This window comes from Petaurus breviceps, unplaced genomic scaffold, assembly GCF_028583685.1.
Source record: "Petaurus breviceps papuanus isolate PSGF00001 unplaced genomic scaffold, PetGlider_PUasm1.0 100, whole genome shotgun sequence".
NCBI lineage: Eukaryota > Metazoa > Chordata > Mammalia > Diprotodontia > Petauridae > Petaurus > Petaurus breviceps.
In genome coordinates, this window is record NW_027185573.1 from 66,996 (window position 1) to 94,969 (window position 27,974).

General features: G+C 53.8%; 1 protein-coding gene across 4 annotated transcripts in view; it reads right to left on the bottom strand.

The window, feature by feature from the left end:
- The window catches only part of LOC138141635 (nuclear receptor corepressor 2-like), a 219,162-nt gene that overhangs the window by 59,010 nt on the left and 132,178 nt on the right, over positions 1-27,974 (bottom strand). For all 4 annotated transcript variants that reach the window (XM_069102584.1, XM_069089876.1, XM_069096477.1 and 1 more), the window contains exons 4-5: positions 24,694-24,865; positions 3,462-3,641 (exon numbers count right to left, since the gene is read on the bottom strand). In XM_069102584.1, the coding sequence (XP_068958685.1) occupies positions 3,462-3,641; positions 24,694-24,865 (352 nt within the window). The remainder of the gene's footprint in view (positions 1-3,461; positions 3,642-24,693; positions 24,866-27,974) is intronic.

Below are 27,974 nucleotides of genomic sequence, written 5' to 3' on the forward strand. Positions count from 1 at the left end.
AGAGAGAGAGAGAGAGAGAGAGAGAGAGAGAGAGAGAGAGAAAGAGAAAGAGAGGAGAGGGGTTAGAGAGAGAGAGAGTGAGAGAAAGAGAGACAGAAGGGAGTGTGTGTGAGACAGAGAGGAGGGAGGGATGGGGGGAGAGACAGTGAGAGAGAGAGAGAGAGAGAGAGAGAGAGAGAGAGAGAGAGAGAGAGAGAGAGAGAGTGTGTGTGTGTGTGTCTGGAGGAGGGAATTCTTGGTTCAGTTCCCAGAAATTAATGTGCTCCAATTGTCCTTCCTTACCACAGGAGTGAGGGGGAAGGGGAGGGGGCCCTAGCTGGAGGAGAGACTACTCACAAGAACAGAAAACAGCCCCTGAATGAAAAAGGGAAACAGCTGCCCAGTGGGGGGGTCAGGAAAGCCAAGCCTCCAGCTTTGCAGGCCCCCTCCCCACAACCTCAGGCTCCACCAGGCCAGCCCTGGCCAACCAATCCCATTGAGAGTCTCCCTGGCCATCCTGAAAGCTCAGCACCAGGCCTGCCTACAAATGGATTTAATTATGGAAGGGGGCCTCCCAGGGACAGAAGAGTGGAGGGAGGAGGGCAGCAAGGATGGGGAGGGGGAGAGGGGAATAATGGGGCCCTTGTGTGCTCCAGGAGGCTCCAAGAGCGGGGTGTTTCTTATTTGTGACTTTCCCTCACAGGGCATTTTTCCTCTTCTCGTTTTTAAGAGTTGATGGGCCACGGTCGGACAGAATGTTCTCAGCCCAGAACCCCCAGCTTGGTTTCTGCATGTGTGATTGTGCATGCATTTTGAACCCTCTCTCTGGAGCTCTGTCAGAAAAGAGAGAAAGAAACCAGATGCGAGAGGCTGCTGCTGCCTCCCCACCCTTCTCCTCCCTGGCCCTTTGAAGTCTGGGGAGGGAGGCAGGGGCAGAGGCCACAAAGACCAGGCAAGCTCCTTTTCCCTTCCGTCAAATGAGGGCCCAGAGGCCGGCTCTGGATCTCATGACTCCGCCGTCCCAGGCACAACCTCCCTGGGCCTACCTCGGTTTTCCTATCTGTAAACCAGAGGCCTGTGATTCCAAAGCAAACGGAAGACTGGCTATCTGTGGGTGGCAGGCCAGGAATCTCACGGCCACCTGATGAAAGGAGGCCCCTGGGTGCCCCTCCTTATTAACCACCCTAGTTATCTGAGTATATCTCATGTGCCCTGAGGTGCCAAGCTCCAGACTCGGGGGAAGGCCCTGGCAGGGAGAGGGGCCAGTCTCAGATCCACACCTTGCTCCATGCAGGGCCTTGAACAAGTGACTCCCCTTCATCAAGTCTCAGTTTCCTGCTCTGTCAAAAAAGTGTCCAGAGTCCCTGTTCCAAGAACCAGCCCTGCTCTGGCACAGCTCAGCCCTAGAACATTCCTAGTCTGGACATCCTAGGTTCTAAGGACTTTTCCTCCCAGTCTTGACATGCTGCACTTGGAGAACGTCTCTCCTGGCTCCAAGGTTCTAGGTTCTAAATTGCTTCCTGGCCCTGACACTGTTCCAGGGGCCCCCATAGCTCTGGCATTTTATGGTTCTGTGAAACACTCTTTCCAGGAGGGCAATTTTAGCTGTCCTGACTGAGGCAGAGGCCAGAAAAGCTGCCTCTCAGAATGGACACATCCCGTCCTCTGTCTATCCCTGACACCGCAGGCATCTTATGCCTTTGTACCTAAAACTCGGTCTCCTCATCTGTGAAATGGGCCAAGAGCTAAGAGAAACAGGAGAGGGAGAGAAAGGGAAAAGGAGAGGGAGAAAGGAAAATTGAGGGAGGGGGAGGGAGATAAAGAGAGGGACCCAAAGAAAGAGAGAGAAGAAAGGTTCAGACAGAGGCAGAGAGGAGGGAAAGGGGACGGGGGGGGGGGAAGCAGAGAAGGGAAGAAGAGAGGGAGAGGGGCCACTGACCTCCCACCCCCAAACAGGAGATGCTGGGAAGCGGCATCTCTCCCCCAGGTCAGCCTTGATCCTAAGAAAGCTGGAAAGGTGGTACAATGACCTTCCCAGGACTGGGATATCTGAGCTGTGGAGGCAGAGGAGACATCCAGGACAGCTCAGGTCAGGAGGTGCAGGGGGCAGTGCTGGGGCTGGAGGAGGGGACTGCCACACAGGGCCATACGCTAATCCCTGCCTCTCCAGCATTCTCTGCTTCCTCTCCCCTAAAATGACCCAGAACCCCCAGATGTCCCTTCTAGCTCTGTGTATAACCCTGGGAACCCCACTGTGCCTCATTGTCTTCATCTGTAAAACATAGTACACTATGTCCATGGGGCTGTGCAGGAGATGTGAGAGGAAACCGGGCTGGGCCCAGGACAGGGTGGGGACAGCTCACTGTGCAGACTCCCACAGACGCAGAACCACACCACACTTCTCCCACAGCCAGCAGCCCCTCCATTCTCCTCCAGGTCCCAGGAGGGGCCCAACGTGGAGGTTCAGAGCCTTGTACACTCAGGCCCACCAAGGGCCTGTCTCAGCCTGCCTCCCTCCTCTGGTGTCTAATCGGACCAGATGTTACCGTCACATCCGTCCAGAGGCCATCACACAGGCATCATGCACATGGCCTGGCAGACAGCTGTTCCATAAATCTCCCTTTTTCCCCCCAGTCCCACATCGCCTAAGCTCCTTTGATACCTCTGTGGAAAAAAAAAGGCAGACAAAAGCAGGTGTCTGGGATTAATTAAATGGTGGAGCAGAAAACCATTAAGCTCTCTGGGAAAGAGGATCCTGGAAGGCTCCGAGGGCTCGGCCTGTCCTGGACCCAGTGTTCCAGACACAGACCAGCTGTTCTGCAGGCCCAGAGATGGAGCCTGAGGAGCTGGAGCCCAGGCCACGGCTTTCCTGCCCTGTATCCTGGCTGTCCTGGGCGCACCAACCACTAGGGCCCTTCTCTTCTGCCAAGGCCTCCAGCCTGGTGTGGACCGGACTTGGTATTCAGGGTCTCCAACTGCTCTCTCACTGTTTCAAGAATGGGCATACTGGCTTGGTTGGGGCCTGAGAAGAGGGGATGTCAGGGCTGGGAGGGGCCTGAGAAGAGGGGATGTCAGGGCTGGGAGGGGCCTCAGAACAACGGATGTCAGGGCTGGGAGGGGCCTGAGAAGAGGGGATGTCAGAGCTGGGAGGGGGCTTAGAACAGGGGATGTCAGGGCTGGGAGGGGCCTTAGAACAGTGGATGTCAGAGATGGGAGGGGCCTCAGAACAGGGGATGTCAGAGCTGGGAGGCCCTTAGAACACAGAACTTCGAACATCCAGACCTACCCCTTCATTTTACCAAAAGTAAACTGAGGCCCAGAGGGGAATGGGGCAGGGCTGGCCTAGTGTCTCAGTTCAAGCAAAGCCCTCTGAAGCACCACTGCCAGGAATTAAGGTGGGGCTGGGGGAGGGGGCCAGGAGTGGAGCCTGAGCAGGACAGCAGTCAGGGACACTCAGCCCTGAGGCCTGGAGAGCCCATTACCTGCTTCTTCTTCAGCTTGGAGATCTGCTGCTCCACCATGGTGATCTCTCTGTCCACACGGTCCATGTTCTGGATCAGCTCCTCCTTGGACAGCCGGGGTGGCAGGAGATCCAGCTCTGACTCAGGATGGGTGGGGCTCACCGGCGACACAGGCTCCAGCTTGCCGGTGAGGCCTCGGTCCTGCCAGAGAGGAAACAGAAGCAGGGAGGTCAGCTGAGGCCAGTCAAGTGCTCCCCTTCCAGTGGGGGAAATTGAGGCCTAGAGAGGTGAAGGGAACTTCCCGAGGTCACCCAGGCAGGACTCGAACCCAAGGCTTCTAACTGAAAAGGCTGGTGTACCTCCCCCTCTATGGCACCTGGTCTAGACACCAAGGCCTATAGTCTTGAGGCTCCCGCCTTGTGCTATGGGAGGCAGCTCCCCAGAAGGTCACTGCTGAGCAAGCTGGCCGGACTCCTTCTGGCAAGGCCACCCCTCTCAAACCTCTGCCCCTGCCCCACTGGCCACCAAGGGAGGAGGAGGGAGGACACCTGGTACCATCCTCACTGCTGCTGGCGACAAGAATCATGATGCATGCACATGTCTGACACTCCAAGGTTTAAAGTCACATCACGGGGTGGCCAGGTGGTGGAGCAAGTAAGAGCGCCGGCCCCGGAGTCCGGAGACCTGGGATTGAATTGGGCCTCAGATACTCGGCACCCACACAAAATAACTGGCCATGTACCTTGGGCAAGTTACTTAACCCCAACTGCTTTAAAAAATAAAAAAATTAAAGTCACATCACACCATGTCCATAAGCATTCATTAAGGACCCACTGTCTGTCCTGAACACACGTGAGAAAGAGCATAGGCAAGGACAGCCTCTGCTCTCCAGGAGCCTCTGTGCGAAGGAGTGGGGAGGTGGCCAGGAGGGGCCCGCAGAGCCGAGAGCAGGGCGAAGACCTGCGTGCCTGGCACCATTCTCCCCTGTGTCACCACACACACACACACACACACACACAGCTAGCATCCCCATTTTACAGACTGGTTGACTGAGGTCCCAGAGCCTTCTGCAGGGTGGCCTGCCCAGGGCCACAACAAGAGAGAATAGAGGACAGGGTCCAGGGCTCCTTCTGTGCCCCCGCGCTGCCCCCCGCCTCCCTGCGCCTCCGCCTGCACCCCTGCGCTGTCATCTGTGCCCCTGTGTCCAACACATGTTCTTCAGTGTCCACCATGTGCCAGGCCCTGTGCCTACACAGACAAAAATGAGGCAGCCCCCCGAGGAGCATTCTGGGATGAAACATGCACACACACATTAAAAATACTGAATATTAAGAGCGATAAATAGTAGCCGGCATTTAAGGCTGGCCGAGCACTCTCGAAATACGATCTCATGTGACCCTCATAACAAGTCGGTGGCTCTTCTCGTCCCCATTTTACAGATGAGACCAGGCCTAGAGAGGGGAAGGGACTCGGCACCAGGGCCACGCAGCCTGTGAGTGTCCACGGGCGAGCCCCACCTCAGATCTGCCTGACTCTAGCCCTGAGCTCTATCCACTAACAAAACAGACAAAATAGGGATCGAGCCAGAATCCGGAGGAGAGAGGGAAGCACCACAACAGGGGCCACACGAGGAGCCTCTCCTTGGAGAGGACTCAGAGCAGCAGGGATGAGGGAGGAAAGCCCTGGGAGTGAGGCATAGCCTGGGCAAAGGTGTGGAGACAAGAGATGACTCCCCTGCCGTGCTCCTTCTCCCTCCTCCACAATGCCTCACACCCAACCCCCCAGGAAGACCCCAGTCACACTTTCTGAGTGGACAGGGCAGGTGGCAAGGTGAAGGGATTCAATCCAAGTCACCGAGGTGGTAAAGGGCAAAGACAGCTGCTGATCCAGGCCCTGGAGGCAACACTGAGCACTGTGGCCAGCTCACAGCCGGTGCTTCATAAACGCTTAGTGGTTCAATCGTGTACCATGTGCAAACCCCAATATGTGTATATGACTACCATGCAATACAAGGAAGCAATATGGCGCCATGCCCTCGAGGAGCCTACAGCTTAACAGAGAACAGACCAGGAACACAAGGGTGCCAGCTAGAATGGAAGCTGGGGAGAGGCTGGGGAGATCCCTGTCCATACAGGAAGGGCATGGACAGATGAATGCTGAGGGAAGTGCCAGGCATGACATACAGGGGGCACAGAGAGGTTGCCCATCACCTTGGGGACTTCTGGCACTCTGGGGCTGGGGTGCCCTCCCCATCAGACTGTGGCCCACTCCCCGATATCCCCTGCCCGATGCTACCAACACAAAGCCTGGCATCCTGCAGGATGAGCCACCTCTTGATTAGTGAGCCTTCCCCCAATCTCATCCTCTGCCCTGCCTCTTGGGGGGCACCTGGTGAGGGCAGAGGGAACTGGAGGGAGTGCCTGCAGGTAACCTGAGCCCCTGCCCCAAGCGTGGGGCAGCTGCTCCTCTAAGGGTGGAGGAAACAAGCTGGGGTTCACACCAACCCCTCAGGCCCTCCTACACAGCAGTTGGTCACAGGACGACATAAGGTTGGCATTCTTTTCCAGGACCAACTGGCGTTCCCAGAGTCTTCCAAGAGCCCCAGCCTGGCTGTGGGTGGCATCCTGTGACTCCCTCCCTCCCCTGCCCCTCTCTGGACCCTGCTGATGACAGGTGGGTGCCCCCTCCTCCCCCAGTCCCCGGCCCCATCAGCCTGGAAGGCAAAAGCCATCAATGACCCCAGTGAGGATCTGGGCATGATTTCCTGCGCAGATGCTGACATGGTGAGTGGCTTACCCGCGGGCAAGCTGTGTTGGCACCAGCCCCAGGGTGGCAGGCACCAGAGAGGTTTCTGGGATGAATGGGAAATCCCTGCCAACTCCCGTCTGCCACTTGGTTATCATCCACAGATCATTGCCAGGCTCCCCTGCCTGGTCAAGGACACGGTGCCAACCTCCTGACCCCTATTCTCCCTGGCAGAGCATGGATTTCAATTTATGTCTCCTTTGGCTTCCTTTTACCTAGCTGGGAAATGGGACTAAGCAAGCACAGTAGTGAGGCAGGTGGAGAGGGGGTGGGGATGGGGGAATATTTGGAAATCCTTCAAATGAAATCTAGAGCAACCAAATCATGTCCAGGAGTAAAAACAGGTCAGATTCAGAGAAGATGGGGAAGGGTTTGAAACAAAGAAGAATGAACAGATAATAACTTAGATGCCTGGGGGAAAAAGTGGGAGACAGCACTAAGAAAGAAAGGGCTTAGACCCTGGGCCCAGGGAAGAAAAGAAGAGGGCCCTGGGCATGGGATGCTTGAGGCTAAGGACTGCCCTTCGCTCTGGAGAACAGGGAAATACAGTAGTCACAAGGTCAGAGCCCAGAAGACAAGGAGGAGGGAGTCAGGTGCTAGGCACGCTCCCCGTCTTGGGAAGAGGGAGCATGGCTGAGGAGAGGGGGGAGTCCCGGTCCTGGAACAGCCCATAAGCTCGCAGGAAAGGCAAGAAACAATACATGAGTACTCCAAGACTGTTGACAAAGGAATGCTGGCTTGTACGGCTGGGGAAGGAAAGAGAGCTCCACTGTGTCCAGACCAAGTCACCAAAGCCAGACGGGAGGGGGATTCGGGGCAGGTGCTCAGTCCGTCAACAGAAATGGAACAAGCGAAACCAATGGCCACGAACTGGGTGACACTGAGTACTCTGGGGAATGTGAACAGAACGCTGCGGTGTCATCAGAAACAGCGACTACGAAGAACTGAGAAGGGTCTTATGAACTGATGCAAAGCAAAATAAGGACAGCCACGAAACTACCATGTGTACAGCCTGCCCACACGTGGCGACCGTAACTATAAAGAAAGGAGACACGGTGTAGCGTGATGTTTAGCACAATGATGGGGAAGAGTTAAGAAAATGCATCTCCCTGCCTTCTTTGCAGAAACAGGGGACACAGACTTCGTGTGTGCTGCTTTTACTTAACTGCTTTGTCCTGATTTACTAGATACGGAAGTCAGGAAATGAACATTTGGAAACGAAGCGATGTAAAAAAAAAAAATTTTAAGGTTTCAAAAATAAGATATAAAAAAATTTAAGATAAGGATGGTACAGAGTAGCTGAAACTTCCTTTGTTTGGAGGAGTTGACCGACCATGGTAGATAGCCTGAAAGATAAGTGCTCAGCCTGGCACAGCTTTGACAGAATGATCTCCTTGGAGTCCCACCACACCCCAGCAAGCTATGTCTGGTATGAAGGCTGTAGGAGAAGAGATGGAACAAGTTCAGAGACTTAACCAGTTGGTTGGGATGACGGAAAGAGAAAAAGCACGTGGATGTGGAGCCAGAGGACCCGGGTTCCGAACTCAGCTCAGCCCTCATGACCTCTGTTATCACCTTGCAGAAAATGATTTCCTTCTCTGAGCACCTGCTTCCTTATCTGTGAAGACAAGCAGAATAAATTATCTCCTAGGTCTGATTCTTAATGCAAGAAGGGATTCGAACCCAAGACTCTAGTGACTCCACGTCTAGCATTTTCTCTCCCATGCTGCCTCCTTCTGCAATGAAGAATATAAGCTCTAGGAGGGTTCCCCCACCTCCATCACGTACCCACCCCACCAGAGTACCCAGCACGGTAGCAGACAACCCAGGAACCTCGTGTGGTGGCAGACTGAGAGGAATCTGATGACAATGATGTCTGTCCATTGAAGGAGGATTCTCCCGTGGTTTTCAAAGTATGGTCTGGGGACCATACCAAGATGTTTTACTTTCTAGCAACACTGATAGACAGAACCTCATTAAACAAAAGCCCTTTGGCAGGGTCCCGGATAATGAGAGTAAAATGCTCACAAGACCAAATGGTTTCTGGCATGCATTCCAAACCAAACCCCTAACACGTCACAAATGTCTCCTCTCCAGTCCCTGACGCCCTCATTCTCTACCCCAGCCCTTTCCAGACAACCAAAGTCAATGCCTTAAGTGTCTCCCACCAAGTCGAAACCAAAAGATCTCCAGCTTGACTAGCAGCAGGGCTTTGGGGCCTTTGGGGAGGTCAAATCAGAAGGACTTACAACTGGGAAGAGAAATGGGCCTCCCTCCAGGAGACTGTGCTCAGACCGCCACGGAGTCATTAGGGCAAATTTCTCCAGAAGAAAATGCCAAAGAGCCTTCGTCAGAGAGGCTTAACTCACCCCATGACCCCATGCCCACTGACCACGATTCAGTGTCCAGTGGGACCGCCCTTGGCAGACTCAGGACAGAACATCGTTCCTGACAGAACCAACAACAATGCCCAACAACTGAGAGCTGATAAAGTCCCTTCCTGAGAATTCTTCCCTGGCCACGTCCCTCACACTGCCTGGCCCCTGCCCAGCAAAAAGCAGGGTCAAAAAAGGCAGAATCAAGTGAGAACACAAGAGATCCAAGTTGTCTGGTCTACTCCTCCTCAGAGCCAACAAATCATAGGTGCCATCCCCAGCAAGCTGCAGACTGCCGTCCTGTGCTTCAGAGAACCTTGCAAGTAAGTGAAATGAGTTACCAGCTCACAACGAACAGCGTGACTAGACTCACAGACTGACTATCCAAAAGGGAAAAATGTAAGGTTCTCACAGCTACTTTATGTAGCTAACAATTAAAATTCATTCACTTAAAGCTGCAAGGGACCTTAGATATCACCCAGGTCAACGCCCTCATTGTACAGATGAGGAAACTGAGACCTAATGAGGTTAAACGGCTTATTTACCTAAAGTTCAAAAGGCAGTTAAGTAGCAAAGCTGAAACTCAAACCTCAGCCCTCTAACTCCAAATTCAGTGGTCAGAGCACAGGACAGAACCATACCTGGTGAGAGGGATGGCTCCCCTCACAACCTGCATGTTGCAAAAAGGGGCCTCAAAGGGAAACACAATTCAAGGAGTCAATGAGACAGAAATCAGGGCAGAAAAAGCCACATCTAAAACACCACCCAAAGTTCAGAAACCATCAGCCCACTCACCCTGGAGGACAAACTCTTCTTCCAGGGTCTTACTCCCTAAGTAATGCAAATGAGGTCATTCCTGCTACACTTAGACACCAGAGGCACAAAGACCGCTCTTCCCAGAATTCCTGGGGGCTCACTAGGTCAGCCCAGCTGTGGTCTCCTTCACCAGATGTTTCCATGAGGGAGGGCCAATTACGAAAATGCTGCAGCCCAGGCAAGTTGAGAAACCAAAAACACATTCCTAGAACAAATTGCCAATTCTGCAGCGAGGTCCCCAAAGCCTTGGCTGCCTCTTCCTGCTCCCACACATCTCTTCTGCCAGCCAGCGCTCCCCTCTCGGCCCCTCCATCTGGCCCCTCCCAGACACTGGGAGAGCTGGGCCCATGAGGCAGCTTGGAGGAATCAGTGAAACTCACAGAAAAGCTAAAAGGAAAAAAAAAAAACTAATGATTCATGCTGGAAAAAAAAAAAAAAAGGAGGGAGGACAAAGTGATGGGTCGGGAAAGGGCAGAGAGATAGACACGCCCACTTCATTAGGAAAGAAAAATAAATGAATCATCTCAAAGCAGCTCCTTATTTTAGAATCCAAGAGAAAAAGAAAAGAGACAAAGGGAAGGTTCCCAGACCCCACAGGCTCACAAGATCACAGCTTCGAGAGCCGCTAGGGGCCCTGGACTAGAGCCTGGCAGGGAGGGAAGAAGCATTTAGTGCTGATCCATGATGCTGAGCTGTTATCTCACTGGACCTTCACAACAACCCTGGGAGGCAGGTGTTAGTTACAGCTGAGGAAACTGAGGAAATCAGGTTCAATGACTTGCCCATGGTCATACAGCTAGTAAGGCTGGATCTGAAGTCAGGTCTCCCTTACTCCAGGCCAGGCTCTCTATCCACTTTGCCCCTAGGAGTACAAAGGACAAGCTTGACCCAAATAAGAAATATGAGAAGACGCCTCCCCCAGCTCCTGTGCAGAGGCTGGAGGGGATCCCCACAAGCATGGCCCGGCACACAGAACCTCAGGGGGTTTTTCAATGTGTGTTGATCTATTTTTGTCTCTTCTTTTTAAACAGTTCTTCACTCTATGGGAAGGTTTTCTTACAGGGTGATGGGGAGGAGAGTCTTAGGGAGAAACTCAGACATATAAATTCCTAAAAGGAAGAGAAAAAGCCACTTCCCAGGAGTCAGGCTGCCAAGGCACAGCCCACTCTAGTCCTCCCCAGGTCCAAGCATACTGAAGTGCAGACCCATCTTTTAATATGAGAGACTTCCTGTCCACGGACTGATGGGGGGGGGGGGGGAGGGGGAAGGCGAGAGTCAGAACAGCTGTCTGAGGCTTTGGATAGCTGACCCTCCCCACAGCCAGCCATACACACCAGGCTCCTTCCAGCTAAACCCATGAAGCCAAGGCCTCCATCCCGCCCACCCCAGACCCAAAGCTGTCCACTCCCCTCAGCTGTCTGCCCTGAGCCATGCAGAGGGCCCTGGGGCAAGGGAACCCCAAAGAACCAGTCGTTCCCCAAGTGTCAGGTGTCCAGGCAGAGCCCCCGAAGAGAAGCAAATCCTAGGCATGAACCTGTAGTCACAGCCCACAGAAGAGGCCCTCGGCCCTCCCGCTTCAGGAAAGGAAAACAATTACTTCATTTCTCAAGGTGATCCTTTCCTGGTAATTACTTGGCTTCGTGTGATTTGTTTTTATAAGCCCTTATCAGCTACTGTAGTTCCTGTTTATCGCTGACCTTATTACTATGTGATTTGTGGGATAACCAGAGGGATCCTGGAGCAGGGGAGAGGTGAGCAGGGCGTGGGAGCTGAGGATGCCAGAGGAATGAGTGGGAGGGGAGGCAGTCCCCCAATAACAGCTAGGGCCAGCCAAGAAAACAATGCAGAGGTGGGGGGCAGCCCCCCAATAACAGCTGGGGCCAGCCAAGAAAACAACACAGAGCCAGAGGCAGGGGGGCCGGCCCCCCAATAACAGCTGGGGCCAGCCAAGAAAACAACGCAGAGCCAAAGGGGGGCAGTCCCCCCAAGCTCCTTTGGGGGGGAAGGGCCCTGTTGGCATCTGGCAGCCCCAGGAATAAACACCCCTGAGGCTCCCAAAGGGTTCTCTCCCCAAGCCCAGCGTGACTGCCACGTCTTGGCTGGAGAGCAGAAATGAAATAATTCTCCAGATGTCTCTGCTGTATCCCTCTGACAGGATGAGGGGCACAGAGCCCAAAAGAGGGGGAGAGCCCACGGGGCTCAGGGGATGCTGCCCCTCCCCCCCTTCCCCAGACAATAGGCAGAGCCTTAGCAGGCTTCCTGCCACACTCCCCACCCCCAACAAGAGAGTTCCTTGAAGGCAAAGCCTGCGTTTCCCGTTGTATCCCTGGCGCAGGGCCTGGCACTCAGCGGGCACTGAATACCCGTGTCTTGGGCTGGATGGGACCGCATGGTCATCCGGCCAACTTCAAAGTCAGAGAGGATTTTAGAGAGTTGGGAGGATCAGAGCCGAGGTCAGCTCCCAGGCCCAGGGCAGAGCTGAGATTTAAGATCAGGCCCCTCTCAGCCCTCTGTCCCTCAGCTGCGGCTCTGACGCTGACCTATGGGGGGCCATCGGGAGCCTCTGACCCTGTCCCAGAGCTTTATTCTGCACTGAAGAAGACCAGGTCTCAGAGTGGAGAAGGGACTGACCCAAGGTCCCACTCTGGGGCGGGGAGGGGGGGTACTGGAAGAATCAGAAATAAAACCCAGCAGTGCCTGGCATAATAAATGCTCCTTTCCTTCTTACCCACCAGCTCTGGGCTCCTTCCATTCCCCCATGTGTCCTACTTCTACCCCAAACTTTCAAATGGGGAGGGAAGGACTTGGAAAATTAACCCTTTAAAATTAGTCCTAAGACCCTCCACAGAACTGCTGAAAGGGGTTTCTCTGAAACGAAACCCACAAGAAACTGCAATGGCTCCCTATTATCTCCAAGAACAAAGTTAAATACACGTGTGTGACAATTAAAGCTCTCCCTAACTTGTCCCCTTGTCTTCTGTATGTGTGTGCGCACACGCATACATGTGTATGTGTGTAAGCTCCTTGAGAACAGGGACTCCTTTGGCTCTGTCTTTTTCTTTTCTTTTTTTTTTTTTTAAAGCAATTGGGGTTAAGTAACTTGCTCAAGGTTACACGGCCAGTTATTTCTGGGTGTGGTGCTGAGTATCTGAGCCCGGATTTGGTCCAGGTCATCCCAACACTGGAGCCGGTGCTCTTACTCGCTGAGCCACCTGGCCGCCCCTAAGCAATTGGCGTTAAGTAACTTGCTCAAGGTTACATGGCCAGGTGTTTCTGGGTGGGTGCTAAGTGTCTGAGCCCGGGATTCGATCTCCAGGTCTTCTCAACACTGGAGCCGGTGCTCTTACTCACTGTGCTACCTGGCCACCCCGGCTCTGTCTTTTTCTAGACACAAAGCAAGCCATCAGTAAATTAGAACTGGTGGACTGACCGACACAACTGTATTCATGTACCTGGAAAACTGTCCTGGGGAAGAGATCAGGCCAGTCCTGGGCCCCCAGGAGCAGAACCAGGCACCTTAAAGGCCGGAGTGGCCTGACTCAAAATCACCAACCGGAAGCCCATGAGGCCTGTGCTGGGCGGCCTCAGGAGGCTTACAGAACCAGCAGGCCTCTGCTGCAACCCTGTCCAACCCTGGGCTCAGGGGCCATCGGGTTGTCTTTCCTCCTATTCTCTCCCGAAAAGGAAGAAAAGGGAGCCAAAGGTACCCCTCTGGCTTCCCAGAGCCCAGCATCACCAGTTCAGAGAACAAGAAAATTATTAACTGGCAATAAACAAGCAGGCCTGCAAAAACGCTGGAATCATGTTTGAAACTAGCCCAGCCTCCAGCACAGCAGATCAGACTGGGCCTGTTGGAACAGATTAAACGCTCACCAAGGCAGGGACGGTCCCTCTAGGTATCTGTTACATCCCAGATAATTAGCTCAGAGAAAAGGTAGCTGGTTCTGCAGCCACACACATCAGGAATCAGCTCTCAATAATGACACCATGGGTTCCCATTTTCCACAGGCAACTTGGGGAAGTCCTGGGACAATAAAAAACACAGCACCCCAGTGGGCAAGAGACTGGGGAACTGGAGGGAGGCAGTGGGCAGGAGAGGGAAAAGAAGAGTAAGAGAAAGAAGGGGAGAGAAGGAAAAACAAAGACAGAGAAGAGACAGAGAGAGGAGAGAGACAGGGGAGGGGAGCGAACGGGAGCGCACACTCTTCTTCCTCTGGGGAACCTTCGGGCAAGTCCTGGACAAGGGTCTCCTTGACAGAGAAGAGCTCCCAAGTGACAACTCAGCCAGGAAAGGTAGGAGTGGTATTAGCTGTAAGAGGGAAGAGAAGCTAATGGGGGTGATTTGAAAGTCCCCAGATGATCAAACTCGAGGTGGGAGAAGCCAGGGAGGAGGCAGGCAGTGAGCAGTGATGGGAAAACAGATTTCTTGGAGATGCTGGGGTTTGCTGGAGGATGAGGATTGGGAGGGGAAAAAACCTTGGGTGAGGGGAGGGATGGACAGTAAATTTATGAAGCACCTCTCCTAATAATCTCATTTATTTAAAAAATGTGTGTACATACACACACTCACACACTCTCTCTCTCTCTCTCACACACACACACACACACAGGCATCAAATACCCTCCTTTAGCATCATATTATCAGGGAGAGGAAATGAGATTTCTAAAGCCCCAGTAGAGAGATGCAGACCAAATCCCACTTGAGATGCACTTCAATGAACAGCTTTTCAAATGGAAATGTCACTCTTTGGAAACGTTTAAATTTCATCCTGCTTTCTATGTGGGGGGAAAAAGATGATTAGGAAAAAGAGCCTGGCTAGGAAAGGGAGGAGGAGGGAAGGCAGATCCTGGGCTGCAGGGGATCCAGGCCACAGGTCAAGGCCAAGGGAGCCCTTGGCCTGCCCCAACCTCGTCTCCGGCCCCCTCTGGGGAAAGGGGTTTGAGGAGAGGGCCCAGCTCCTGAGGGGGGCCCAGCCCAGGTGTGGAGCCGCAGCTTCGGACTGGACCTCACCACACCCCAGCCTGGCTCAGCTTCCCAGGCTCAAGAGGAAGGCAGAAGGGGGGCAGAGGAGGGTCAGGCAGGGGAGCCAGGGCCCACCTGCTAGGAGGCTGGATATTCCAGGTGCACGGCTCATTTCCAGAACTGGGATAAATGGAAAGAAAGGAACAGGTGCAGGAGGGAGATGAGACAACAAGGGCCTCTCTGACACCACGGGCTCTGGGGCGGCCAAAGCACAGGTCTCTCCTCCCTCCACGGCCAGGAACAGGCCCATTCACTGCTCCACCTCTCTGGGCCCCCTTCTTCGAGGGGAGGGGTCTCGGCCTGGGGCTCCCACTGGCAGTGCAGCTCAGAGTCCGTGCAGATGACCCTCGCGGCCCAAGCTCAGGCCCAACAGCGTCACCCCCACTCCATCACCTCAGGTGGCTCTGGGTGCCCCCAACACCAAACCCCAAATGCTCTGTTGGCTCCCCAAGTCCTTCCTAACCCGCCCCCTTCCAACTCCCCAGGCTTCTCACACCCTACATCTCCCACCTAGGCTGCCAGAGGCCCAGCAAGTAAAGACTGGAGTCAGGAAGACCTAAGTCCGAACCCAGCACAGGTGACCCTTAACTGCTGCCTCAGTTTCCTCAGGTAAAAGCGCCCGCCTCCCATTACTGTAAGAATCAGAAGGTATTGGTAAAATGGATGAATATTTGTAAAATGCTGAGCACAATTCTTGGGGTGTAGCAGGCACCCAAAAGACTAACATACAACCTTAGAATGTCGTCTGAGGATGACAGAAGGCTGGGTGATCTGTCCAGGGGCACACAGCTCTCACACCTGAACCCCAGGCCCTTCCTCCTATGCTCTGGGGCATATCAGAACTCAAAAGAGGGGGGAGAGAGGGCAAGAGGCTCACGCCCCAATTCTGAAGACGCAGCCCAGTGCCCAGGCAGGGCTCTCAGACGTGGGCTCAGCTCCCCTGGCAGGCGGGCGGCCCAGCCTCCTCTCATTAGCACAAGGAGAACCAGGCACACTGACCTCACCCAGAGCTGCAGCTGAGGATGGCCTGTTAATTAGCTAATGTACATAGCCACTTGGAAAAAGAGAGGCATTTTAATGTAATTGTTCAGCATCAGGACAGCAAGAGAAAGGGGGTGGGGAACAAATTAACCTAATATCCTGGCACTCTCACTCTGCACAAGGACACGCAGGCTTCTCAGGCCCTGCCCCATCCCCCTCCACCATAGCCCAATGCAGGCCCAGCCACACAACAGAGGCCAAGGTCTCCAGAGCACGCCTACATTCGGCCTTTATAGGACCAGGAGCAGACAGGAGAATGGGGCTCCTGCAACGCCCCCCCCCCCCGTCACTGCCTCAGTTTCCCCATCTGAAATCTAGACCTCACTTAGTCTGAGAGTCTGAACCTGGGATTCCCAGAGGCAGAAAGTCCCTTCGCAGATAAAAGTCACCAATTAGCCTATAACTAGTGACTGTTCAGTTGCCCATGGCCACACCACCCATATGGGTCAGAGACAGGACTTTAAACCAAGGCTGACTCTGCAGATGATGAGTCATTCATCTGGGAGACAGACCGTGGAGTCAGGAAGACATGATACTAACTGGGTGACCCGGGGCAAATCACTTAACCCTGCTTGCCTCAGTTTCTGTATCTGTAAAATGGGAGTAATAATAAATGATGCCTCCCAGGGTTGTTTTAAGGGTCAAATGAGGACATGTAGGCAAAGTGCTGTAAAATACTAATGGTCAGCTATTATAAAATACAGGTCTGGAGCTGGAAGGGACCTCAGAGGCCACTCCTTCATTTCATAGATGAAGACACTGAGGCGAGGGCAGGAAAGGCAAAAAAATTGCCTGAGGTCACTCAGAGAGCTAGGCCTCCAAAGCCAGGGCTTCTCCCTCCAGACGGCCATCCTTCTGGAGCCCTGCCCACCAAGCCACAGAGGGGGTGCAATCTGCATCACTGGAGGGGCACTCCCACCATGAAAACCCCCAGCGGGCCATGTACATGTCAGGCAGCAATGTTAAAAACCTGTTTCCTTTCTTAACATTCCCAACCTAGTGCAGAGGGGCATTTTTTCCACAGAACCACATCTCCTACATTATAACATAGAGAAAATTATTGGGCAAATGGGATTCACTTGACAAATTAATTTCACAACCCAGCCTGCTGGCATGTGCTTGTGTTCAATAGAGAAGCGCTGAGGGGTGAGGCCTGGGGACGGGCTCAGAGCCCACCAGCACCAGCCTCATGAGCGCCCAGCTCCTACTGCTGCGATTCCCACCCTGGTCTGGGGCAAGCCCAGGCCTGGGACACTGCGCCCACCGGCTTCCTCCTGCACGCCATACACACCCTCCCCAGCTCTGGGGGCCAGGGATGACAGGAGGTAATGAGAGGCAGCATCTGAAAGCAAGCAGTAACAGCCTCCCTTCTGGGAGGACAGAGCTGATGAGACAGCCTGGCTTTGTGTGTGCAGCCGGCAGTGGGCGAGGAGGCCAGCCCAAGCCCTCCTCAGCCCTGATCAATAACAATGGCAGGGCTCAGAGGGTAGGGGGCTGTGGCACACACTCATGCACTTATACACACATGCACATGCACACACATACACACACACATGGACACATGTTCATACACATGCACTCACACACATGCACACCTGCACATACGTATGCACACTCACACATGTGCTCACACAGTCATACATATTAAATACACTCACATGCATGTGTACACCATGTGTGCACACATGTACATACACACATGCACACAGCTGGAGGAAAATTAATTGGGGGGCTGGGGGGGAAGCAAGGAAGGAAGGTGAATTCATGGGACTGGGGACTCAGAACCCAAGACCCCAGAGGCCATCTTGTCCAACCCCCTCCCTTTACACACAGGGAAACTGAGGCCCGTGGAAGTCAAGCACCCTAACACGGCCTCACAGACCTGGAGCTGGAAGGGCCGCCAAGCTCTCATTTCACAGACAAGGACACTGAGGCCCAGGGGGCTGACCTATGAAAGGCTCACAGACTCTAAGCCTTGAGTCCAGCCCCCCGACTTTACAGACGGGAGAGTAAGGCCCACGTGGAGCAGTGAGAGAGACAGCCCTGGAGGCCAGAGTCCCAGACAACAAAGCCAATACACTCTTTCCACTGAAGCCCCTTTTAGGGAGTGTTGGGCCATCCACACTGTTCAGACCCACTGAACCTGGAGCCCGGCTGAGGGGGAGGCTGCGCGGGATGGCCTGGGCACCTTGGGGTCACAGGTCTGGAGCCAGAGCAGCCCCTGGGCCATGAGAACAAACCCCCTTCTTACAGATGAGGAAGCTGAGGCCCAGAGAGGCCACAACAAGTCTGGGACACTGGGAGGGGACCTGGAAACCAAGGAGGGGCTTTCAAATTAACAAACAGCTCTGGCCTCTGCTAGGAGAGCAGACCCTCCTCAACAAAGGGGAAAAGAAGGAGGAAAATACCCAGGGAGCCTTGGAAAGAAGCACCCCAGGCCCCAGGCCCCAGCCTGACCCTGGAGCACTCAGGGGCCGCCAAGGCTGGTCCTCCATGGGCAGCAGGACACCGCTCTCAAGGACACCCTGAGGAAGAGGGCTCTGTCAGCAATGTGGGGGGGGCCAAGTGGCTGTGAGGCAGGGGATGGGGGGGAGAGGAGGGAGAAAGTGTTGGTGGTAGAAGGAGGGGACTGGGAGGGAGAGGGGCATACTGATGGGCACAGTGACCCTGGCCAAGTCTAGTCACCTCTCAGGGGCCAGTTACTGATCCGCCTTGACAGATACCAAAGCATTCCCTGTATTAACAGAGACACCACCATTGCCTCCAAAATGGGCCAGGCGCAGGAGAGACACTGAGAGAGCCCCAGCCGGCCCCTACCTGGGGGGTCTCCATTCTGCCGGGTGTGTACAGACCAGGAGGCTGCAGGGCCCCCAGAGGGGCAGGCTGGGGGGCCAGGAGCCACACTGGGAGCACAAGGCGGCGCTAGTTGCTTTCCCGGCCTGTGGACGCCAGTTGCCAAGCCCTGGGGAGACAGGATGTGCCCGAGCAGGGCAGGCCGGCTGAGGCAGGAGGCACAGAGAAGCCTGTCCTAAATCGCCCTTCCTGCTGGGGCAGCAGAGAGCCTGAGAGGCCCTCGGGGCTCTGCCACCCCCATATGCATGGAGCAGGGCTGCCTCCCCCACACCCTCCCTGGCACACATTGGGAGAGGGCGATGAGAGAGTGCCGGGAGCCCTGGGGAGGCGGGAGGGGGCACAGCAAGCCCGCCCCACCCCTCTGTCCTTAGACCAAGGTTAGGCTTCTTGTCTAAGGTCACACAGACAGCAGCTGGGAAAGCAGGACTGGAACCCAGGTCTGAGGCCCAGAGATGAGCACCCAGGAAACGCTTCCCCAGTATGTCTGTCTGTCTTCTCTGCAGTGACCTCAGCCCCATGGCATGGCCTGGCACGCCAGGGGAGCTGGGTGGGGATCCCAACTGGTAAGCCCTGCCTGGCTGTCACCAGCTCTCTGGACTCTCCTGTGAGTGCCCCGAGGCTAGTGAGCTTCAGCGCCCCCCTCCCTCCTGTCAGCATGCACTCCATGGGTGGCCCAGCGAGATGCCCAGCCTGGAGCAGGGGGGGCAGCTCCAGCACATCTGCATTTCAAAGCCCCTGGGCACCGCCCCTGTCTCACCGGGCAGGGGGAGAGGGCAGCTGCAGAACAGGCACCAGAGGGCTCCCCACACCCCACAGAAACAATCTGGACACCGGCCAGAGGCTGCAGGGAAGGACAAAGAAAGGCCTTCTATGGCTCGCTCCCCTCGACCCCTCCGGCCCACCTACCTGCTTCCCACTGCAGTCAGGCTGCGGGCCAGCCCAGCCCAAGCACCCAGAAAGAGCAGAGGAGGGACGGCTTGCTCCTGACTCACCCTCCCTCCTCCTCCTGACCTCCCCAACATCTGAAATCCGGATGTTTAAGACATGAGGGTGTCTCCTAGTCCTCTGCTCTAGAGAAACATGAAATAGCCAAACCATAGAATCAGAGCAGGAAAAGCCCTACATGTTACGGATGGGGAAACTGAGGCCCAGCGAAAAGGAAGTGACTTGCCCAAGGCCACACAAGTTGGGCTAGGAGAATTCGAACCCAAGTCCTGTGACTCCCTAGACACTGTTCTTTCCAGTGTACAAATGAGGGTACTCCCTCTGCTCCAGGCCCACTCTCCTCCTCTGCTCAAGCTACACAACACCCCCTCCCAGGCCTTTCTCTCCTAATACAGACTGTTTCCAATCCAAGGCTCAAGACAGCTGGCCAAACAATCCATCACCAGGTCACCCATAGCACAGTGATGAAACTATGAAGATTAAAATAATGATTCTCATTTACTAAGCACTTTAAGGTTTGCAAAGCCCCTCACATGTGTTTTAGAGCAAAGAAATGGAACTTTCAGGATGCTTATTAATTGGGGAGCAGCTGACCAAGTCCTGGTACATGCCTGTGAGGGAATACTCGTGTGCTGCAAGAAAGGATGGAAGGGAAGGTTTCAGAGAAACCTGGGAGGACTTGTATGAGCTGATGCAAAGTGAGGTGAGCAGAACCAGAACAGCTGACACTATAACAGCAACAACATTGTGAAAACTAAGTAAATAACAGATAACAAGCCCCCAGGGCTCTGAGAACTTAAGAACTCTGTGATCCAGAAAGAGACCAGCTGTGGTTTCTGACCTTCCGACAGAGAGACGATGGCCTTGGGGCCCAGGATGGGCTATGCAGAGGCAATGTGGGCACGTGTCCTGTTTGCCTGCACACATCTGGCACAAGACTTTCCTGTTTTCTCTTTACCCGCACCACAACCTGCCTCAAGGGGCCGGAGGAAACACACAGTCAGGACTTGAACCCAGGGCCTCTGATCCCAAATCCAACATTCTTTCTGTGCACCACTTGCATGCTCCTATCTCTTTCAGGGGACAAATCTAGTTATTATACTTTGACAGCAATTAGGTTTTAATGTTTTGCTGTTGTCCTTTCAATTTAGATTGCTGTAGTCCATGGGCGCATGGTTTTCCTGTTTCTGCTTTTTTTCACCTTGCATCAGTTCATCTAAGTCTCCACACTTCTCTGTCATTATAATTCCTTGCAACACAGTAACACCCCATTTTACATATACTACACCTCAGTCACTCCCTAATCACTTGGGTCTGTATGACCCAAGAATAATAAAATCATATATGGGTCAATGCATATAGACATATTAGTCGCTTTCTTAGCATTAATTCCAAATTGCTTTCCAAAATTGCTGGCCCAATTCACAGCTCCACCAACAATGTATGAGTGTGGCTATCTTTTCAACAACCTCTCCAACATTGGTTATTTCCATGCTGTGTCACCTCTGCCAATTTGCCAGGTGTGAAATGTGGGAAATCTCAGACCTCAAGGTGCTTTTGACAAAATGGTGGAAGGAATGCAGGGTCAGCTCCCAAGGGCCTTGAGGCCAGCATCCCATATTTGGGATCCCTCAGAAGCTTAGACAAATATTGCAAGATTCTGTAAGGTTCACACTGACTTGAAGCAATTCCCTTCAACTCTACAAACATCACTTGTATTCCTGCTGCATACAAGGTCTCACCAAAGCTCCCCCCCACCAAGCCAGTCCAATCCCATCAAACAAGCATTTGTACAAGTTCCACTCACTGTGTGCCATGAACGGTGCGGGTGCTGAAGATATAAGGACCAAGCAACACACAATCCCTCCCTGTCCTCAAGGAGGTTACACTCTAGACAGGCCAATGGCTGGGCCAGAGGACAGGCTGAGTGACGGCCCAGCCAAACTGGAAGAGATGTAGCTATCACTGGGGTCCCACGGCAACACCGTCCACAAATGTAAAGGCTCTGGGCTAGATGATAGGGACTCAGAAGTGGGGAGGAGGAGGAAGAAGAGGAAGGCAGGACTCCTACCCTCGGGGGTCTCATGTGCAACTCTCCCAAAGCGCCTAAAAAGGGCTACGGCCTAAAAGAAAGGGATAAGTCACAGGTAGTGGGGATTCAAGCCATCCCACGTTCTCTCCTCCCCAGTCTTTATACTGAAGGAAGTCGGGCTTAGAAAAAGGAGGGATATGCCCGGGGACAAAGAGATGCAATCTGTCCCAGTCAGGTCCAGAAGTCCGAACGCCTCCTATCCTAACCTGGCGTGCCAACACACCATTCCTGCTAACAGGAGCTTTGGCCGCTCCTTCCAGGATCCTGCTGACCTTGGGCACCTGCGCCAACCATCAGGACAACCAACCCTGATGCCACCCCCACCCCAGTGCCTCAGCAAGGTCCTGGCATGGTCCCAGGATGGGGGAGCCAAGCCCTCATTTGACTGTCAGATCAAGGCCTGGCAGGGCAGCGGGCAGGCCCGGCTGGCTAATGTCACCCATTCAGCCTTGGCCAGCTGCAGTCAACAGCCCTCCCGGGGCTGGCTCCTCGCCCAGACAATGCCCTATTCCTTGAGAATCAAGGTCATAGCTGTTCTAGGGGCACAGCATCCAGCCTGCAAAAGTCTCTTTGTCTCACAAAGGAAGGGGGGCACCCCCAATCCCGGAAAGGCACCAGAGCCCTCAAGGTGGGGAGACAGGATGCTGGGGTGAATGGAGACAAACCAGAAATGCACCTCATCTGCCAAACACAACAGGCTCTAAACAAAGTCCAGAAAGAAAAGCATTCCAAATGCCCAGAGATGCACAGCACTGGCTCTGACCGACAGCCCTGCCACACAGAGACCCCTGGGCGGTCTCCCTGTCTGACCTCCCACCGGACCTGACCTCTCCCGGCTCTCCTTGTCTCCTCTCAGCCCATGTCATGTATCACAGGCCTAAAGGGATGGAAGGGGGGACCAGAAAGTCCGGAGCTATGAAAGCAAACTGGCCAACACAGATGGGTCAGCACAGAACCAGGATTCCACTGGGCCAAACACTCTCCCTTACACACCTTTCTAAAAGGTATCTGACCACTAGGGCCAGAAGGGACTCTGCAATCATCTCTTCCAACCCCAAAGTTTGACAGATGAGGAAACTGAGGACCATGGGCTGAAGTGACTTGAAGTTCTCTTAAGATTCAAACCCAGATCCTCTGACTCCAAATGCAGGAATTTCCACAAGGTTCCAGAGAAGGAAGTTCTTAACCGTTTTTGTTTCCAGGAACCCCCTTGGTAGATTGGTGAGGAAGCCAATGGACAGACCCCTTCTTAGAACCAGGAAGGAGGAAGTAAGTGCAAAGATGAGAGGAAAAGGTTCAGAAAGGAATCCAGACATATTGAAAGATCATTCTCCAAGCGTTTTTTTTAGAACACGTCCATGGAGCGCGATACAGAGCCCCTCCCCACAAGGGAGAGCACACAGCCTTCCCCCTCCCCACACACTTTGTCTCTCTGTCTCTCAGCCAAGAACAGGACGCCTCTCCAAGGGGATGTTTCCTGCCTGGTGTCCCCCAGCCCAGGGGCCTGAGCTAGGACTGGGGGCAGGGAGGGCAGGAGATGCCAGGCAAGCTCCCCAACTCTCCAATGATGAGCACTAAGGGGGAAGCAGCCTGGAATATCCACTTCTTTAACTGTGGCAAACATCAATTGGGGAGAGTTGGCACCTGAGAGGATCCCCATACTCACTGCTTGGGGGGCTGGGGACGCACTGCACACCTGGAAGGTGGATAGACAAAAAGGGGGCATGACTGCAGTGGACCGACCCGGAGGTGCCTGTCCTCTCCAAAGGCCTCTTGCTCACATCATCACTTGGTACCGTCAGAGGCAGTAATAGAAGCAAGACACATCCCCCTCTGAGCCTCAATTTCCCCTTCTGTAAAATGGGATTTGAAATAGTCCCCAGCCCTCGGGGAAAATAAAGTGAGAAGATGCACGTGAAATCCCCTCCTTTAAAATACCTTCCACATGAACACAACTAGTAACCTTCCTTCCCTAAGGACCCTATATATCCTATACTCCACATCCATATGTACATTTATTCACTGTAATAATAATGATAACACTGATAAAAATAACAACTAGTAAAAGTTTGCAAAGCACTTCACAAACATCATCGCACTGCTAACCTCACAACCACCCCAGGATGTACATACTCTTATTATCCCCATTTTACAGATGAGGAAAACTGAGGCCCAGAAGGGTTCCATTGACTTGGCCAGTCAGTTCGTGTCGGAGAGACAATCTGAACTCGTCTTCCTGTCTCCCAGGTCTAAGCACCAGCTGTGCCTAAGGCAGGTGGAAGGCTTTCCTCCCAGAGCACACACATCCGGACACGAGCGGACACGCGTGTGTCTGTACACCCGTGTGTGGACTTCCCCTCATGGAATGTAAGCTCCGGAGCACGGACTGTGTAACACCCTGGCGCGGCCCCTCCCTCTCTCAGCATGGTGCCCCGGCCCACGGAAGGCCTTTAGTGAGCACGTGCTGACTGAGTGATGGATTTGCTCAGCTTAAAGCTCCATATAAATGTCACCTATGATCACTGCTGCACATTCGATGCTCGGCCTGAGCCACTGCCGAGAATTGGCCAGAGGAGAACGTGACTGGTTTTTTTTCTGCCTTGAAGCTCTGCAGTAAGTATTTACGTATATATTAAGCACACATACCCGCACACATATACATGCAGACATATATAGTGTGTGTGTGTGTGTGTGTGTGTGTGTGTGTGTGAGTGTGTGTGTGTGTGTGTGTGTGTGTGTGTGTGTGTGTGTGTGTAGTGGGGGGTGGTATAATTTTTTTTTAAAGCTCGTCTTCCCTCCTAATTCCACACAAGCAGAGGCTGGGTTCTCCTTTTTTAGTTTCTTCCTGAATTCAATATCAAAAGGATTTACTGAGTACCTACTATGTGCCGGGTATTATATTAGCCACAAGAGACAGAAAGAGAAAACTGAAAAGTCCCTTGTGCTTAAGCTTATACCCACCACACAGTAGGCGCTAAATAAATGCTTAAGAGATGGATGGATGGATGGATGGATGGATAGATGGACAGACAGACAAAAGGCTGGACACATGAATGAAAAGACAGATGACAAGAAAGATGAATGGACAGACGGATGGAAAGTCAGATGAAATGGTGGACGGATGAAATCCCAAGTACCGACAGGCTTCTAAGAAGCAGGGGACAGTCTGGGAAGCAGACACCCCGTCTAGAACCCCAGGAGGAGACCGCGCAGGCTGCCCGAGAGAGAAGGCCAGCAGGGCAGCAGAGGCAGCAGCAGGAGGCGGCAGCGAGGACCAGGGGTGGGGAAGGCTCTTCCTCTTACCTTGGAGAGGTCTTCGGTGCCCCCATGCTGGGCCAGCATGGGGGAGGGCCGAAGCAGCGGCTCCGGTAACAGCTCGAGCCGAGGTCTCTTAGTCTCGATGAATTCAATTTCAGATTTGCTCAGGTCAGGCAGGTAAGAATGGGACTCTGGCCGCAGGTGTAACTCCTGGGACCTGGGGTGGAGGAAGGACACAGGGCAGGTCAATGCCTTTGGAACTTTTCTGTAGCTCCTCTCACCTCAGAAGTGGGGAGCCAGGGGCCAAAACCCTGCTTAATTTTGTGATGCCAGTGTTTTTCATTTTTTTATTCTTTGTCATAAGGGGCAGCTTTGGGGGCTGAGGCAGGAGGGGGGCAGTGAAGGAGTACAATGTGAAATGGAGCTAACGTAAAAACAAAATGCATCCCTAAAAACACTTTTGTAATGGCCTCTTGCTGACCAGGCTCAAGAGACTCTCAAAAGGCAGGATCCGAGGCCACCAGAACACCCCAGTGACCATGTGAAAGTAAAGAGGGGAGACCCACCCTCCAAGCCCCTGTTGCCCACGCCACCGCCCCAACCAAACCAGCACCTCTGGTGCAGGGGCAAGAGGAAGATGTGGGGACTGAGAGTAGGGCCCATCCCACCTACTATCAGTGCGTCTGGCCAGACCTCTTATTATCCCCATTTTACAGAGGAGGAAATGGAGGCAGGCAGAGGGGAAGTGACTTGCTCAGGGTCACCCAGCCGGGATGTATCTAAGGCAGGATTCAAATTCAGGTCTCTTGACTCCAAGACACAAATCACTCAAAATGTCTTCTATTTCCTTTTGCGTGTCCCTCCCCTGAAACACGCACACATATGCACATGCGTGCGTGCACGCACACACACACACACACACACACACACACACACACACACACACAGCTGGCACTTGAAGCCTTACTACCCCGATACCCTGAAAAGGCCGCTTATGCCTTGTGTGATCACCCTCATGACAGCTATGGAAGACAGCGCCAGTAACAATATCCCGTTTCACAGACAAGGACACTGAGGCAGAGAGCCAGTAAATGGCGCCCAGAGTAGCAAAGCCCCAAACAGACCCTGGGCCCTCCCTCCCTGGCCTCTGGAACATCAGAGCTCAGACTGCCACACCTGCGTGCTGTCTCCCAGCCTGAGTGTCAGCTCTGACGTGCATCAGAGCTGAGAGGCAGAAAGCCACCCCAGGTCCCCCCGGGTCCCCAGGTCCCCATACTCCCCCAGCCTGCCCCGCCCTCCTAGAGCCCCAAGCCAGGCACTTCAGCAATCAGAGCAGGGAGGGGGACCCCAGGGAAGGCCGGCTCTGACATGATCGCTGACACCTCCATGGCACTTTCAAACTTGCAAAGGGCTTTACCAACATCCCCTTTTCCAAAGGACTGGACCTAGGCGCCACCCTGGCTGAGAGACCCTGCATGACTCCCCGAGACTCTCTGGGCCCACCAAGGGAGGGAACCAACAAGATGGCCCCTCTGCCCACGCCGAGGCCAGATCAAGGTCCCTCTTACACAAAGGCTACCCAGAGAGGTGGCCCGGTGTGGAGCCTGGCAGAGGGGCACCCGTCCAGGCCTCGTGCCGGGCCCCAGGAGCCAGCAACTCAAGCAGCACCCCAGCCCCTCTGAGAAGCCCTGGCTGGGCCCAAGAAGGCCCCTCACTCTAGATCCAAGGCCCAGGCTTCCCCCTTGGGGTGCCAAGGCCTGGTCACCTCAAAATCCAGCAAAGGCCAGTCCCCTGGTTGCTTCTGCCCATCCTCCACCTCCAAAGGACTCAGAAGTCCATCATTACCTTCCGGACTGGAGATGTATCATAAGAAGTGCTTTGAGAGGAGGTCAGAGGACCTGGGTTCAAATGCCTCAGCAAGTCCCTCTGCCTTTCTGAGCCTCAGGGCCTTCATCTGTAATATGAGGGAGAGCTTGGGGTGCCCGCCACACAGTGGCCAGGACCCAGTGGTTTTGTTGCCCAGCCTCCTCTCTGGACTTGGAAGCAGGGGCTGGAGCAGCATGAGGAGGCTACCCCTCTCCCCCCAAGAGAACTTTATTTGGACATTTTTTGTTTGGGATTGAAGAGATGCACCCCAATGTACTTTGTGTTTGTTCAAGGCCCTGTAGCCACTTTGGTAACAAATGTTTGGTGAGGAAAGAGTGGTGAATGCTAATTCAAATGTAATTTGCCTGTGCTATGGGCGTGAAAGATCTTGGGGTCGAATGTTATAGGAATTTGAATTTTTAAGATCTTCCCTGTCCCTAGGTTAAGTGCACCAGGAGCTTGTGGTGGGAGGCTTGTTTTTCAGGAAGGCCCACACCTTGGTGCTTTGTGACTGGGCAGTGGGTCAAGAGGGTTGTGATACTCTCTGAGCCAGGAGAAGGCTATATATACCTGATGTGAGATTTTGCTTTGGGGCTCACTTTGAGAAGTGTTGTGTGAGTTGATCAGATGAGACTGGGCGGCCATTGAGAGCCCCCCGGCTTTGAAAACCCAGACGCTGATGCTTCCCTCTCTGGTAACTGACTAGGTAAAGATGTAATGGTTGGACAGTTGGAGGCCTGTCTGCTTGATCTGTTTTTTCTGTTTTCTTGTAACTTCTGTCTGTATACTCTGAAGTTCAGGGTGCTGACTTTCCCCTGAACAAGGTAAATGATATGTCTGACTGGTTAAAGCAAGACTGTTAACCCATTTTGAGTTGCTTTCCTTTAGAAAAGCAGATCAAAGGACCTGTATTGGCAGCCACCCTGGGGATGCTGGGGTGCTTGCTGCTACACCAAACTTCTACATAGAGAAACCAGGCCCCAGCCTCGGAATCCCAGCATGCTGCCGGCAGTGTCGCACATATGCACACACACACACACACACACATATGCAGAGTGGGTTGACCACCTTCATCCAGCGATCTCCAGTGCCTCCCGACTCCTTCTAGGATCAGAGACTCCTTTGTCCAGCATTTCGGGCAGCAGGCAGGGAAGGAAGTGGACAGAGAGCCAGGCCCCAAGTCAGGAAGCCCCCGTGCCAATACAGCCTCAGATATTGCCTAGCTGTGGCTCTGGGCAAATCACCAAGCCCCTCAAAGCCTCAGTATTCTCATCTGTAAAATGGGGACAGTAACAGTCCCAACCCCCCAGGGTCAGTGTGAAGCTCAAACAAGGGAAGACCTGAGACATACTCCACACACAGTAGGTGCTACAGCACCTAGCCTCATCAGACACCACACCAGGCCCACCCAGAGGGCCTTTTTGCTCCCTACGTGTGCTACTCACTCCATGTCCCACCTG